This window comes from Chiloscyllium plagiosum, unplaced genomic scaffold, assembly GCF_037043375.1.
Source record: "Chiloscyllium plagiosum isolate Xiang-an unplaced genomic scaffold, Cpla_swu_hap1 HiC_scaffold_18, whole genome shotgun sequence".
In the NCBI taxonomy this organism is placed as follows: domain Eukaryota; kingdom Metazoa; phylum Chordata; class Chondrichthyes; order Orectolobiformes; family Hemiscylliidae; genus Chiloscyllium; species Chiloscyllium plagiosum.
Window position 1 is genome coordinate 54,291,920 of NW_028270156.1, and position 15,978 is coordinate 54,307,897.

The following is a 15,978-nucleotide window of genomic DNA, read 5'->3' on the forward strand; positions in this document are numbered from 1 at the left end:
TCCAATCCAACTCAGATCCTTTAACCCAACACTTTTTTCTAGTATGGAAATGTGTTGCTGGAAAAGCGCAGCAGGTCAGGCAGCATCTAGGGAACAGGAGAATCGACGTTTCGGGCATTAGCCCTTCTTCAGGAATGAGGAAAGTTGGTTCTTTTATCTTAGCCTGCTGGACCAACTTTCCTCATTCCTGAAGAAGGGCTAATGCCCGAAACGTCGATTCTCCTGTTCCCTAGATGCTGCCTGACCTGCTGCGCTTTTCCAGCAACACATTTCCATCTCTGATCTCCAGCATCTGCAGACCTCACTTTCTCCTCACTTTTTTCGAGTACGTTAGTCAGTGTATTGGTGCTCCTTCCTGCTTTTGTCCAGAACTGAAAATGTTCAGCAGTTTTCTTTACAATTTGTACCCTTCTTTCACATTCGCACAGTCCATCTCTGACACTGCCTTTCCCTTCCTTGATTAATCAAGTTCCATTTCTGGGGTTAGGCTATTAACTATATTCATTATTAGTGTACCACATCCCACAAGTCCTAAAATTCCTCACATCCTGATTTCTCCAAGTTTTCCATCTTATTATCCCAGTTTCTTCATCTCTATTGCCTCTGTTCTGTTGATGCTATTTTCCACAACAGCATTCTGTCATGTCTTCCCTTTTCCTTAACCAAGGAGTCCCCTGTAGTGTAGTCAACGTAGCTCAGAATCATATCCAGCATGTCTGCTGGACTCCTGCCCTCACTTCTTCCCTTTCCTCCTAGAATAGGGTTCCCCTTATCTTTATTTTTCACCTCACCATCCTCCACATTCAAAGGTCATCCTTTACCATTCCTACCACTTCCAGAATGATGACACCACCAAACATTTCCCCCATCTGCCTCCATTGTTAGTATTTCAAAGGGACCATTCTCACTTCAATACTTTTGACAAGTTTTCTCAACTCTTCGTCCCCTTCCATGTAAGCATAGTAGGTATAACACCTGCCTTTTTACTTCCTCCATCCTCACACTCCACGGCCTAAACACTCCTTCCCAGTCAAGCAGTACCTCTTTCAATTTAGTTTAGTGTTTTCATGGCTCACTGTGGTGTAGTAAATATCACTAGACTAGCAAGACAGAGTCCCATACTTGTGTTCTAGGGCCATGGCTTCAAATCTCAAATGGTTATAAAAATCTGAAATTAAAAACTAGCTTTGTGATGACCACTGTTGTTTGTCACTAAAAATAGATCTGGTTCACTAATGTCCTCTGAGAAGGAAATCTGACATCCTTATCCAGTCTGGCCTACATGTGACTCCAGATCTACAGCAATGTGGTTGACTCATAACTGCCTTTTGAAATGGCAAGCCACTCCATTCAGGGCAATAAGCAATGGATGATAAATGCTATTTCAACCAGTGTTGCACACATCCCATGAATTAATAAAAAATGCAATCCTCTACATTTACAATGGCAAAACACAAACTGGGTGACTATTTTCCAAAACACCTCTACTCAGTCTACAAGCATACCCGACCTTCCAGTTGCTTGTCATGTTATTTCACTACTTTGTTCCTTGCCCACTGCAATCTTCCAATGAATTCTGTACTGAATGATTCTATGATCCTAAGCCCAGCACAAGTTTGAAGAACAGCACCTCATCTTTCAATTGGGCACTTTACTCCCTGCTGGACTCAATACTGAACTCTACAACTTCTGTTCCACACTTTGATTTGTGTAGTATTTGCCAAGTATTCTGGATCTTGTTTTCATGTCCTTGCTTTCAGAGTTGTACTTTATTCTGCCATTAGCACTCATTCTCGACAAATGATTCATTACCTTTATACAAGCATTACCACTCCTCTTGCCTTTTATTCCATAACAACTTTGTCATTTAATCTTTCCCAAACTCTAAACTCTCCTTTCTTTTTTTTTCTCTACCTGATCCTCCCACTCTCCCTTTTTCAACAGGATAAACACATCACATTTTTATCTCTCTTCAGTTCCATAGCAGAATTGTGTTGGACTTGAAATGTTAACTCTACTTCTGTCTCCACAAATACTGCCAAGCCTATTGTGTTTGCAGGATTTTGTTTTATTTTAGTTATTTTCTTCAGGTTTATTGGTATTATTATACACAAGGGATCAGTGTTTATTGGGAATTCAATAGTCATTGATCTAGATAAGCTGTTTTACTACTATTGACGTCAGAATTGTATGGTGTGTTGCCAAGGTAAGGAACACTAATGAAAGGGTGTTGAATATTCTGCAAGAGAATGGAGAAGCTCTGATCTATGTCAGAACCAATGTAATGGGGTGAAGAGAGCTGACATCCTGCAGTCAGTGTTAATGAGTTAGGGAGAGTGTTAAAAAAGCAGGTGTACTATTCTCAATACACATGCTACGGAATGCTAGGATGGTTAGTTAGCACAGGAGAGTCATTTTGCCCATATGTCCATGTTAGCTGCTGCAAGGGCAACTCAGTTCGCCCCATCCCTTTTCCTATAGCCCAATAAATTTTCTCTCTTCAGATGCTTATCCAAATCACTTTGAAAACCATTACTGAACCTGTCTTCACCACACATTCACAAGATCCTAACTACTCACCGTCTAAAACGTTATTCCTCATGTCACAACTGATTCTTTTATTGATCAGTTTAAGTCTGTGTCCTCTGGTTTTCTATCCTTCCACCAATATAAACAGCATTTACTCTGTTCAGATTCTTCATAATTTTGAGCAATTCGAAATCTCCTCCCAATCTTCTTCAAGGAGAACAACCCCCAGCTTATCCAATATAGCCACGTAGCAGAAGTCTCATCCTTGAAACCATTCTTGGAAAATGCTTCTGCATTCCTCTCTAAAACCATCACATACCTCCTAAAGAAATAGGCACCTAATTTAAGGAAGGATGTTAAAGCCCTGGAGAGAGTGCAAAGGGGGTTTACTAGACTGATACCAGGATCAAAGGATTTTAGATACAAAGAAAAACTAGACAAATTGGACTTATTCTCCTTGGAGCAGAGAAGATCAAGAAGTGACCTTACTGAAGTATTTAAAATTATGAACAATTTTGATAGGGTAAAGAAGGATATTCTGTTTCTACTAGTTGGTATGTCAATAACTAGGGATCACAATTTCAAGATTGTCTGCAAGAGAGCTAGAAGGAGAACCCCCTTTACTTAGAGAGCTGTTAGGCTTTAGAATGCACTGCCTGGGAGGATGTTAGAGGTGGATTCCATACCAGGTTTCAAAAGAGAGCTGGATATATATTTGAAAGTGATAAATCTAGAGGGCTGGAGAATGGGATTACCTGGGGAGCTTTTTCGAGAGCTGGTACAGACAGGATGGAATGAGGGCCTGCTTCTGTATTATAAAATTGTATGTTTCTATAAACATAGAAAATAGGTGGAGTAGGCCATTTGGTCCTTCGAGCCTGCACCACCATTCAATATGATCATGGCTGATTATGCAATCTCAGTATCCCATTTCCATCCGTTTAGCCGCTCCCTCTTGAAACGAGTGTGTGAGAGTGAGTGAGTGAGTGAGATAACGATAGCAGTGGAGTGTTATATCCAAGAGAATACGCAAGACGCTCTAATGATCATTACATTTGATCCTGCCTAGACCCAAGAGTGAATCTGTTGCAATGTTTTTAATACGTCACTCAAGTGAGTTCAAATATAGGGTAAGAGGCATTCTTCTTCCCACCCACTGTAGCCTCCTGGCATCCTAATCTTACACTTAACTTACATTCTTACCATTTGACAGCAGCTGTCAAATTGGATCTATTTTGAATTAGATTAAATTACAGAATAATTGCATCTGACCGCTTGAAAAAGAGGGTGTGGTTTGTCTTCCTCTAACAGTTCTGCATTATGAGGGACTTATAAGAATGGAAGTATGGCTCCACATTTCTGAAGGAGCCCTGATCAGAATATCGTGTCAGAAATCTTTAGTTGGGTAAAACAAAATCTCAAAAAATCCTAGCCAAGCAAGTCACTTGAGAACCACTCTGATATCTACCATTTACCAGGAATCACTGTGCAAGTTTGAGAAGTGCTGTCTTTAAAGTGGTTAAGTGGGTGTTCAATTACTTCCCTGAAAGCCCTGTTTTTATACATAGAGACACAAATCAGATATGTATCTTCATCCTACCTTGTTTATCGGTACTTATTTTGACTTGTTTTCGTGATTTTCTGTTTTGCTTGTTCTCTGGGTCCTGTATAAGCTGTATCTGGTGACATTCTTGTTGATAGGTAACTTGACAGGACAGACCTTGCTCAAAGGGGCCATAAAATTTACTCACTGTCACACAGAGAAATCTGAATTAAAATAAATATTTGCACATTAGAAACTAGGCGAAAGGTATTCCTGAAGGGCTTTTGCCCGAAACGTCGATTTTCCTGCTCCTCGGATGCTGCCTGACCAGCTCCGCTTTTCCAGCACCACTCTGATCTAAAGAAAGATAATTCAAGTTGTCTGTACTATTAATGTCCATGATGAATAGAACAAAATAAAACTTTATAATGACAGCCTTTGGAACTGAATGTGAAACTTTGCAGCCCAAAAGATAAATTTTAAGCTCTCACATCCATGACAGAATCTCACTTGAATGGGGAGTTGGTCAAAGAACTGGATGCAGATTCAATTTATGCACTTCCTAATGCATGGTCATTAAATTTAAACACTGGGAAAGCAGGGACTTCACAAATGAGTCATGCAACAGTCACATCTGATTTTTTGATCAGCATTCCATTTGAATTAAGTCATACACTAAAAGGCTAAACCTTTTGCATTTATCCTTTTATACCAAGCTTACTGTTTCACAATTTAACAAAACTGTTTAGTAGCCCTGGTTGGATGCCTGAGACCATTGCACAAATAGATTTGATTTTCTTTCAAGAGGAAGGCCAAATATAATGAGACAGTCAATTTTAGGATAATCTTTGAAGCTTTTAGGAGGATTCTGCAAAATATTCTTAGAAGCAAAAGTAGATGTTGTGGAATGAAAATATACAAATATATGAGTCAGGAGCAGATGTAGGCCATTCAACGCCTCTAGTCTGCTCCACTTTCCACGGTTCATCTGTTTGTGTTTCAGGTTCCACATTCCCAACTACTGCCCATAACCTTTGATTCCCTTGCCGAAGAAGAATCTATTTAGCTCTGCCTTCCAAGTATTCAATAATACTGCTTCCATCACCTTCTAGGGAGAGAGTTCCAAAGTTGCATAATCCTCTGGGGAAAAAAAAGTCTCTTCATCTCTGACCTAAAAGGGTGTCCCTTAATTTTAAACAGTGCTCTTAGTTCTGGACTCACCCGCAACAGGAAACATGATTCCATGACCACCTTGTCAAGACTGCTCAGGATTTTATATACTTCAGTCAAATCATCATTCACTCTTCTAAACTCCAGTGCAGACAAGAGCAGTCTATCAATCTTTCCGCATAAGTTAACCTGCTCATTTCATGTATCAATCTAGTTAACTTCTGGTGAAATACTTCCAATGCATTTACATCCTCTCTTAATATAAAAACAAAAATTGCTCGCAGTACTCAAGGCGGGCTTTCACCGAAGCCCACATAACATCCTTCCTCTTATGTTCAATTCCACTCGTAACAAAGGTTGCACCCGCATACTTTTTGTGACTTATGCACAGAACACTAAAAACCCTCCATACCTTGTAAGTCTGTAGGCATTATCCTTTATATAATATTCTGCTTTTTGTTCTTCCTGTCTTCACATTTTCTCATATTATACTCCATCTGCCAGGCATTTTTCTGGTACATAGAGTACAGTGTGGGAAAGTGCAAAATTTACAATTTTGGCAGAACACATTTTTTAAAAATTATTTAATTAATGATGGGTTGCAGAGCTCGGAGATGCAGAGGAGTCTAGGTGTCCCAGTGAATTGTAAAAGATTAGTATGCAAGTACAGCAACAAATTAGAAAAGCTAATTAATGTTATGATTTATTACAAAGGGATTGAATACAAGAGTAGGGAGATAATGCTTCAGTTATACAGGGCGGCGGTGAGACTGCATCTGGAATACTGTGTACGGTACTGGTCATTATACTTACAAAATAATAAACGGCTTTCCAAAGTATTAACAGCAAAAGATTTACTCAACTAATACCTGAAGTGAACAGGTTGCCTTATCAGGACAGTAGAGATGGGTTGGCTATGTCCTTTGGAGTTTAAAAGAGTCAGAGATGACTTAATTGAAATACATAGAATCAACATTGAAATAAAGATATCCAATTCTCCAAACAAGTTTTGAAAATTGTCTTCTATACTCATGCAAATCATAAATGCACGATGGAAGTGGAAAATATTTGCCACCCTGCCCGATATTGGCTGAATAAGAGGCTTATTTCTGTCTGAGCACACAAGCTCTACTTGTGAGCAATGTAAAGCCCTTCAAGTGGCACTTTATCAGCCACTTAAACAGTACAAGTTGAAATCACCTGCAATCATAGCACTCTGAATGTCAAGTACATACGGTGCTCAACTGGGTAGGTTACAAATCTTCATCACAAGCAAACATGATCACATCATTGGTTATTGCCGACTGAACATTGTCATTTCTGTGAAGCAAAAGGAAATACAGGTGACCTGACAAGTGACACTTGTATGCCACAATTCCCAAAGACAATCCAAGATCAGAAAGGCTTCACAAGGACACAAAGCTGATTTTTTTTCACACCATGAATGAGAAATATTTGCCAACATGCTGCCTTTCTTGGGTTACATGGTGGACTGGGGAGAATAAGGCATCAGTAATCATACTGCACTTACAATCTCCCATGGAATTTGTGCAACATGGATTGTGCTGCATTCATTAGAATAGGGACCAGATGTCAAAGGTGAATGTACAGGTATTCCATGGTCCTCTTTGTCAGAGTTCTCTATGTCCGGCAGTAAGGAGGAGCTTCACATTCATTTCTGAGTAATGCAACTGTTGTCTGCCCACATAGAGTCATAGAGATGTGCATCTGAGGATCTTTTCTTTTCCTTATATTTCCTACCAAAATTCATTGGAGACATGACCAATAGATCCAGCCATAGCAGAGATTAGTGTTACTGTTGATTCCATACGCTAAAGGCACAGATATGTTACCAGGTTCAGGATCAACAGTAAACCTCAGCAAATGCTGTACAGCCTCTACAGAAAGAGACCACAGCTGAAGGTACCATCAGGATGTGAGAGTCCGTCACCCTCAATTCTATTATTCTCCCAACACATGAGGTGCACTGTTCCTGTAAGCTGAGGATGTCCTGAGGCAGAGTCTCTGGAGTGGGATCTGCAACCTGAAGGATTGGGTGGCTATCAAGGTGACGTTTCGGCAAAACTTTTATGAAACTAAATGGTTCTATATCTTAGAAGTCTGTGACAGCTTCCTCAGGAGCTGTCATGATGTATGTATCCTTGAAAATCCTCAAGTTCCTGCTTTGTTTGAAGGGCTTGATGCCTCACAAGACTGACCCTTTGCAACCACGTTTGATGACTCTATTATGTAACCTCCTGAATGAGGCAGAGCATAGAAACAATGCCACCCATTCTTTGACCAGGATCATTCAGAAGCAGACGATATACCTGGTGTAGGTGAGGTTCTAATGCTTAGAGATTGCAGTACAGCCCAAACAGAGAGGAACATTACCTTCTGCATGTCAGTGCAAAGCAGAATCAGGTGCAACAAGCCAGTTGGCAGTTAATTATCATCTGGTTCCAATAGATATGAGCTGGCTGCAGTGACCACTCATTGACTGTATCTTCATTGCTGCTTGTAAGGCAAACAGCCCCTGTCTGTTCCCAGTAATACAAACTGCTTTTGTTTACTTTTTCTTCTCTTTTGCAGTTGCTGCATGAGAGGGAATGTTTTCAACAATTTAAAATCTTTCCAGGAGAACAATAAGATGATGTTATGTTAGACTGGGCACTGGGGAAAAGAAATAGCACTCCCTAAACAGCTTTTAAGATGGGATGACAAAGGACAGCTAACACGAAGGACAGTAACCCGTGTAGCTTGGTTCTTAACTAGCAATACACTTATGAAATTACACTTGTATTTACAATGAAGTGCCAGCTGTGCCAGCTATTTGCCCTCAGAACCATATCTTTTTGGCTTTCCTCCACTATGTGCACTGTGAAGGGAAACTCCTGCCTGGCTGTGCTTGATCTGGTGTGTGGCTGGGCTTTAAAACTGGTACTGAGGATGCTGGGAAGTTCCAGCAGTGGCAAGTATTTCTGCCTCTGGCAAGAGGGAAGATAGGATAAGCAGAGCAGAATGGGGTGTGGTGAGATTAATTGCAGTGAATAGCATGAAAAAAAACTCACTTGTAATCATGGAGAGAAATCCTCATGGAACTCTTGAAATTGACACTTAACTGATTTCTGGTAAAATTCAGTCCAGAGTTTAACTTTAATGAATAGGATAAAGAATACATCCTTTGCAATTCTATGCAATTCATATTTCTTCAGTGGGGAAGATACCTTCACTGTGGAACTGTAACTTGCTGAGTAAATTGGGCTTATATTTTCCAGAGTTTCGAAGAATAAGAGGTGATCTCTTTGAGACATACAGGATTCTGAAGGGGCTTGATAGTGTAGATTGCTAGGAGAGTCTGCTCAGAAAATTAAAACACAGGGCATAGTATTAGGATAAGGACTGAGACAAGAAGAAATTACTTCATTCAAAAGTTGTGAATCTACGGAATTCTCTCCCACAGAGGTACGTGAATGCTCCAGTATTGAATACAGTTAAGGCTAGGATAGACAGATACTGGTTGTTCAGGGAACTAAATGATATGGAAAGCAGACAGAAAGAGAAGTGAAACCCAAGATCAGCCATAATTGGATTAAATGTTAGAACAGACTTGATGAGCCATATAGTCTACTCTTACTCCTTTAGTGCTTGTCCTGGAATTCCTCCTCATTTCGCTGGATAAAAAAAAGGTTACATTTGCATGTTTAAGCTCTATGGTTAGTAACAAGCTAGTTGCTTTTTCTGTACAACTACTACTTACCTATGTTGGAGAGGGTCACCTGTCCAGGTTCCCTGCTCCTCTGTCTGTCCCTCAGTTTGTGTTTCTCTATCAATAGTGTCTATCTTTAAAAAAGTGCTCTCACCCTCCAATGGAAACTGCAGAAAAAATGAACAAGCAGGACTGAGGCTAGTAAAAGGAAGAATACCCAAGCATAGTAATGGAAATGTTAGTGTCAGAGCAAGCACAGAACTACATAACGATAAAAAATTTTAGTCATACTTTAATGTTGGAAAAATCAAAAATTATTTTGACTTGATTTAACCATATGATGTAACCATCTGTGACCAACGTGAAGCAAGATTTCATTCTATCTCAAATAGTACAATTTATGCATTAAGTTTGGCTTTGTTGATGTGACTTGGAAAGAAAAATTTATATGTAATTTTAACATTGAATTCAGATTACTGTATTACTTTACAAGAACATTTCAGTGTTAGAATTCCTGAGCCTGGGATAGCAAGATACTTGAAATAGTAGGCCACAATTTTAGGTAGAACTCTCTCTTCTGCTGGGTCTCACTTGCTTTTTTCACTCATCAGCAAAATTTTGCGCATCAACCCCTTTTGTTCTGATATTTTTAAAGAGGTGGAAATGGTGGGGTAGTATTCCCGGCCAGAAATTCCACCAGTTTTCTTACCATTATGCTGATCCCTCCATCAACATTACACAGCAATTAACTGGTCATTTATCACAATATTTTCTGTGGAAACTAGTATTGCTGCAATGTATTCTGAAATTTTAACATATTATTCTTGAAATGTACTACCCTAGCTGTGAAACATTCTAGACATTGTCAAGTTGTGAAAAAACATCTGCTAATGTAAATTGTTTTACTTTTTTTGCTCACTACATTTATACAATACACAGCTTCTTTAGGTTCTGAAAAGTACTTACTCTCTCCATTGGGGCATTAGTTTCCTCCAAATCACTGTCATCTGTCTTCTCTTCCTCATTATCATTTCCTTTCCCTGTATCAGCCTCTTGATCCTCACTGCTAATCAGGCTCTGTCGAGATTCCTTCATGGGGCAGTAATACCAATCTGCTTATACATTACTCAGCAAAAAATCTGAAACATATTCCATGCACAGTAGAAACTTTCTATATACTATCAAGATATGATAGTCTGGAATAGAAAATATGTCTGGATGCCCTATATTGAAATCAAGATATCAGCCTTTGGAATAGCTGAAAATTGTATCTTGCTGCTCTTGAAATTTTGATTTTGTCACACAATTTATTGATAATGTTCATTTTGTAGTTTCATTCAATTTTCATACTTTAGGAGTAATGTTGTGCCAATTGTCCATTGCTATTTCATCAAATAAATAAGCTTCTTCAAATAAATAAGCTCAAATAAATGAGCCAAGATGGTGAGTGCTGAATTGTTTGATTGTGAAGGAAATATGACATTTAGAATTTGTGGTTTAGTAGTCATGTTATTAGACTCACCAAAGGCTCCAGCTAATACTCAGAGATACAAGTTCAAATTTCATTTTAGCTACTGGTGGAATTTAAATACTATTAAACAATGAAAACTTGTAATTAATAGTTTGTCCCAATAATGATGACCATAAAACTATTCAATTGCTTTAAAAACCCACCTGTGAGGATCTGAAACCTGAATACAGGCTGAGGTAACTAGTTGTTGTCAGGAACAACTGCTTAACAGATGTTCTTAATAACTTAGGTAGCAGTAAAATGGCTTCTCGATGCAAATAACATGACAAAATGGCTTCTAGGGTGCAAATTGGCATTTCTGCTAAAAGCTGCATAAAATGGCTTTTAAGTTACTAACTGCTAATTCTGCTATAGCTGCATAATTGACTAACCACAGTCTGCTTCAATAGAGATAAGCAGACAATGCTTCCTCTACAGCATAGAAATAAGTAGCCTGGATAAGACATTATTGACATTCCTAACTGACCTTCAGATGCAGGTGCAATGGCTCAGTATGTGAGATAAGGATAGCCTGAGTGTGGAAAACAAAGTTGGTTCCCAGAAAAAATCATTGGACCAAGTAACTGTTAAATAAAGCAATATCGTGTATTGATTGGTAATTGTCTGAACGTACTATGCGATCATAGCCTGTACCTTTCTTTAAGAAAAGTATAAAAATGTCTTTATTTTAAGCCATGTGTGCAGCTCCTCTGAAGAACACGGAAATATATAACCTCTGTATTTCTGGACGATCTGTGCCCGCCCGTATGATGAAATGAAGAATGAAGTCTTAAAGAACCAGACCGATTGCGAATGTTTATTGACTGATCGCGAGTGTTATTGACTGATTGTGGAACCGAGAGACCCCACAGGGGATCCAGATCTTCATGTGCATCATTAACTTCTTTTAGAAAAGGAGATTTGTCAGCCTTTTCTGATGAGGCAGCAGTACAAAACCGTGAGCAATAACAGGTGAGAGGCTGAGAACTCATTTCTTAATTACCATCTAAAAGGAGCAAGTCAGGACTGTGAAGAAATAGTGTCCATTTATGTGAATGAGGGCAGTTGCAACAATCCTTGTCAAAATCATGACCATATAGAGCAAAGTAGCCTACTTGAACCCACAAAACCCATCACCTTCAATATTCACTCCCTCCATCACTGATGTACAATGGCAGGAGTAGGCACTCTCTACAATACCCACCAGACCAATTCATCAAGCCTCCTTGAAGAGCACTTGGAAACGTTGTAACCTCTGCCACTTAGGAGGAGATGGATAGCAAACACGCGGAACACCATCAGTTTCAAATTCCCTCACTGCCATAAATCATCTTGACTTGTAACCATGTTGCAGTTCTTTCTGTAGCTGGATCAAAAGGTTCTTAACAACACTGTGCATTTTCAACATCAGAAATTTCAGTAGTTCAAGACACACCAGGAATTGAGCTTGGTTTAATTCTTGTTTGTGGGGCTCAGTACTTCAACAGACACTACAGTTTCAGAAGCACTAAATGACATGGAGGAATACTTCTATTAGCTTAAATTCACAAACCCTGAAGACGTGCTAGACAAAGGATACACTTGGCCCAGGCCCAGGCCCAGGCTTAGTCTGATATAATATGTGCCTAACCAAGCCCTTTTTGCATCTCCTTCTTTCTCCGACCCAGAGCCCAATCCAAAAGAATTGGGAATAAAGTGCCTGTCACCACACAGATAAGGGCTGAATGTCAGGAAGAGAAAAGAAGAGAAAGGGAAAATTTGAAGAGATATAAGAAATACCCACCTAAGGAATGTGTAACTCAAAGTCTCACAAATGGTACACAGCCCATGACACAATGAAGTTGGTGGGGGTAATGCTAAATTACGTCTAAACATAGAAAATTAGAGTGAGCTGGTGATTCAATCATATGGTGCAACAAATTCAGTTCAATTATGTTGGCAGAGATCACTGAAATATAGTCAGGATTAGGACCCTGAAAGATTTTCTCTTCCCTAGATCAGGGATACGGAAACCAATATGACAGTCTTATTACTATCATGTCAACAAACAGCAATGTGACTGCCTTGTTTGTGTAACCTAGTTGCATAGAATTATATATTTTTATTAAAGTTTTCTTAATTCGATCTTGAAGTGTACATCAAATTCTCAGTCTAACACAAACTCCTTTTACGTGGCAGGACAATACATACAACTTCTGACAAAGATAATTAGTTCAATTTATCAGATAGTTAAAAATTAAATAATCTCACTTACTGTGACTTTAGAGACAATGTTCAGCTCCGAGTCAATTTGTCCATTTCTCATTTCAGACTTAATTGAACTCTCCATGAACTGTTGAGATTCTAGGCTGTAACAGTAACAACCAAACATCTTCAAACTGCACCATACTATCACTGTGACCACTAATGAATGTGTGAGACAATTACAGGTTTATTTCCACCTACCTGATCACACCTTTCCTCTTCAGGTATTCTACGCGAAACTTCCACCGTCGCCCATGAGTCTTTGCAGTCTGCACACAGAGACAGATTGCCACAGGATCAAAAAAGGAAAGGTTTATTCAGTCTAGCACAGTGCCACAAATACAAAAGCAAAATAAGAGGATGATGGAAATCTGAAATACAAACAAAAATAGTTGGAAAATCACAGCAAATTCAAATCTGCCATGGCAGAATTTGAACCCAAGTCCCCAGAATATAACCTGGGTCACTGGATTAATAGACCAGTGATAACCACCACGAGACCAGCACCTTCCAAATACTTGGATGGAACAGCAAAGCAATTCCTCAAAAGTTTGAATATCTTGTTACTAAACCTTTCTTTGATTTCAGCTTAAAAAATATTTTGCTGTATCTTCAAAAATTGGAATCCAATAAACAAGGTTTGGGAACACCTCGTGGTTGACTTCAGTAAATGACTGGAATAAAAGGGAAAGGAGTAAAGCAAACAATACCTCACTCTCTTGAGATTAAGAGGAAAGAAGCAATCAAATTTAAATTCACACCATTCCCGCTTTGTACATGACAACTTATGTCACATGATCATTTGTTGTAACTATTAAGTACAAATGTTCCAGATTTGTGCTGATCTTTCAGAAAGACAGGTGGGGGGAAATTAATTAGGCGAGAAGCAAAATTTCTGATTTCTGACACCAATTTAAATTTTGCTATTAACTTCTAAGTAATTTCAGGCGGGTTGGGATTTTGGATTGTAATCGGCAGGATGTATGAATGCATCTCCTGCTACAACATTGATTCAGGCATGTCACATATTATTATTAACACCCAGTCCACTGCAATTATGCTTGCAGGTGCAATGCTGTTGTCCATAAAGCAGACACATGTCTATTCACAAACCCAACTATACATGAGATGCATACATGGCAGGATCAATTATTTGCTCCAAGCTCTGGTGAATACAGACTTCTCACTGACTAGGCTCCTTCAGAAAGAAACAGCTGATTTTTTTTTTTGTGTGAAAATAGTCTTGGCGGAGGCAAAGCCTGTCCATGGTGATGAATTTATGAGAAGTATCATTCATATGTAGCCTGCCACGTTGTACTTAAATGCTTATAGCGTTCGGATTAAATGCTCTCCATGTTGATGAGTCCATGAAAAGGGTCTGCTGTCATTGCAACTGAAACAGTCACATTGCTGAATGCATCACTGCCAGACAGGTAGCAAAGATCAGAACCATTCATAACTGAGTAATTTTGATCGTTGCAGAATAGTGAGCAGAGTGCAGGAGAGGGGCGACAAGCTGAGCTCACAGCAGGGCGATGTGCCAAGCTCATACTAGGGCAGTGTTCCAAATGTAGGAGTGGGGCAGCAAATGGCACTGTGAGCACAATGATAATGTAAACAGCATTATTCATGTGGGTACTGGTGCAATGGGTATTGATTTTATATTCTAGGTGCATAAATGTGTCAGTGCCACCAATTTCCTGAATCAATGTTGTAGCAGGAGATGCATTCATACACAGTTTGCCATCATGTACTGAAATGCTTACGGTGTCAGGACTTAAGCTTTTCCATATTGATCAATTTATGAGATTTTTACATTCTATATTATCTTGCATTTAAATGTTTACAGTGTTGGAGCACATAATAACATTGGGCTGGAATTGGCCATGATGAATGCCATAAGGGTGGAATAAGGTATTAACGAGAAAACCTATTCTTCCTTATGGCAGAAATCCCTCCAAAACAAAAGACACAACTCAAATAGCTCAAAGGAAAAAAGGAGAAAAATATCACTGTGGGCTAAGGGTTCAAATTCAAAGCATAAAATGGGACCACTTCCTTGTCAACAAGATTGAAATGCTGACCACCATAGAGTGATAGAAAACCTTTAGGCTAGACCAGTTCAGATAGAAAGTTGAAACAAAATCAGAAATTGGTGGAGAAATGCACCAAGTCTGGCAGCATATTTCAGGTCTCGTGACCCTTCTTCAAAACAGATGGAAAGTTGGTTAGATTAAAGTCTTTGAATGGAAGTAATGATTCAACTTTCACGGTTTATGAGGTAGTAATGTTCTCAAAAATGCTTCACTAATGGAAATCTGTGCAGACTATCCTGCTTTAAGGTTTCTTCTTACTTTTTTGAGAGAGAGAGGTTTACTCATTGCACACTTTGGAGGTCATTTCCTACTGATGCACTCGAGCATTCTGGAAAGACTGAAATCAACTCCCAAAGAGTTTCTGGACAACTGTCAGCATGCAAGTCCCTTCTCTTCCAATCACAATTATCCAGTAACTGAAGCAATAAATTTCACCTGTCTCTTTGCTTGTCTCCTTTCCTAAACTACTTGACTTTAGCAAATGAGTCACAGCTCACATTACTATTGAACAATTTCAAGAAATCACAAGTCCCTTTAAACTTTGGTAAATCCTTTTTTCATGTAAAATGTCCAAAAAATTCCACATTCCAGTTCCTCATCATGTATCCCCAGCAGCTGATTATGAACATTATTCTCCTGATGAAAGATAGAAGCATTAACAGACATTCACTTGTACAGTTACACTGATACAGTTAGATATGTGGATTCCAGAGCTGTGATTGTCTCGACGTATTACTTGTAAGATGGAAGTAGTATGGGAGAAGTTAAGAGTTAAAGGGTTCAAAATGAAAGATGTTTCACTATAGGCAGAGAGGTAGAGTTGACTGTGATCACTAAAGCTTTATACAATGTACATGCCTGATATTTGTGTGTTCTCTGAAGCCAATTTTGTGATGACTTTGGTGCACCATGCAAGTTTTAGATGAGAAGCTACGCAATGTGTAGTTCTCCTAGTTGTCAGAAAAGGCCAATGAGTTGTTGGTGTGTGAGCTGCAGAGTATTGCAGCTCCTTTTTGGGTTCGATAAACCCTGACTGATGGGAAAGAGGTAGCAACACTGTGTTGTAAATACAACATGGGTAGACTCAATTGAATTGATAAACATTAATGGGACATGAGACATGTGGTAGAAATGTTTAGCAACCAATCTTGCATATGACCGTCCTGTGCAGCGACAA

At 39.1% G+C, this 15,978-nt stretch overlaps 1 protein-coding gene across 1 annotated transcript in view; it reads right to left on the minus strand.

Annotated features, from left to right (window-relative positions):
- The window catches only part of LOC122557884 (uncharacterized), a 67,139-nt gene that overhangs the window by 23,311 nt on the left and 27,850 nt on the right, over nucleotides 1–15,978 (minus strand). The window contains exons 9-13 of the mRNA XM_043706061.2: nucleotides 12,907–12,974; nucleotides 12,716–12,809; nucleotides 9,918–10,040; nucleotides 9,003–9,118; nucleotides 4,130–4,296 (exon numbers count right to left, since the gene is read on the minus strand). Coding sequence (XP_043561996.2) covers nucleotides 4,130–4,296; nucleotides 9,003–9,118; nucleotides 9,918–10,040; nucleotides 12,716–12,809; nucleotides 12,907–12,974 — 568 coding nt within the window. The remainder of the gene's footprint in view (nucleotides 1–4,129; nucleotides 4,297–9,002; nucleotides 9,119–9,917; nucleotides 10,041–12,715; nucleotides 12,810–12,906; nucleotides 12,975–15,978) is intronic.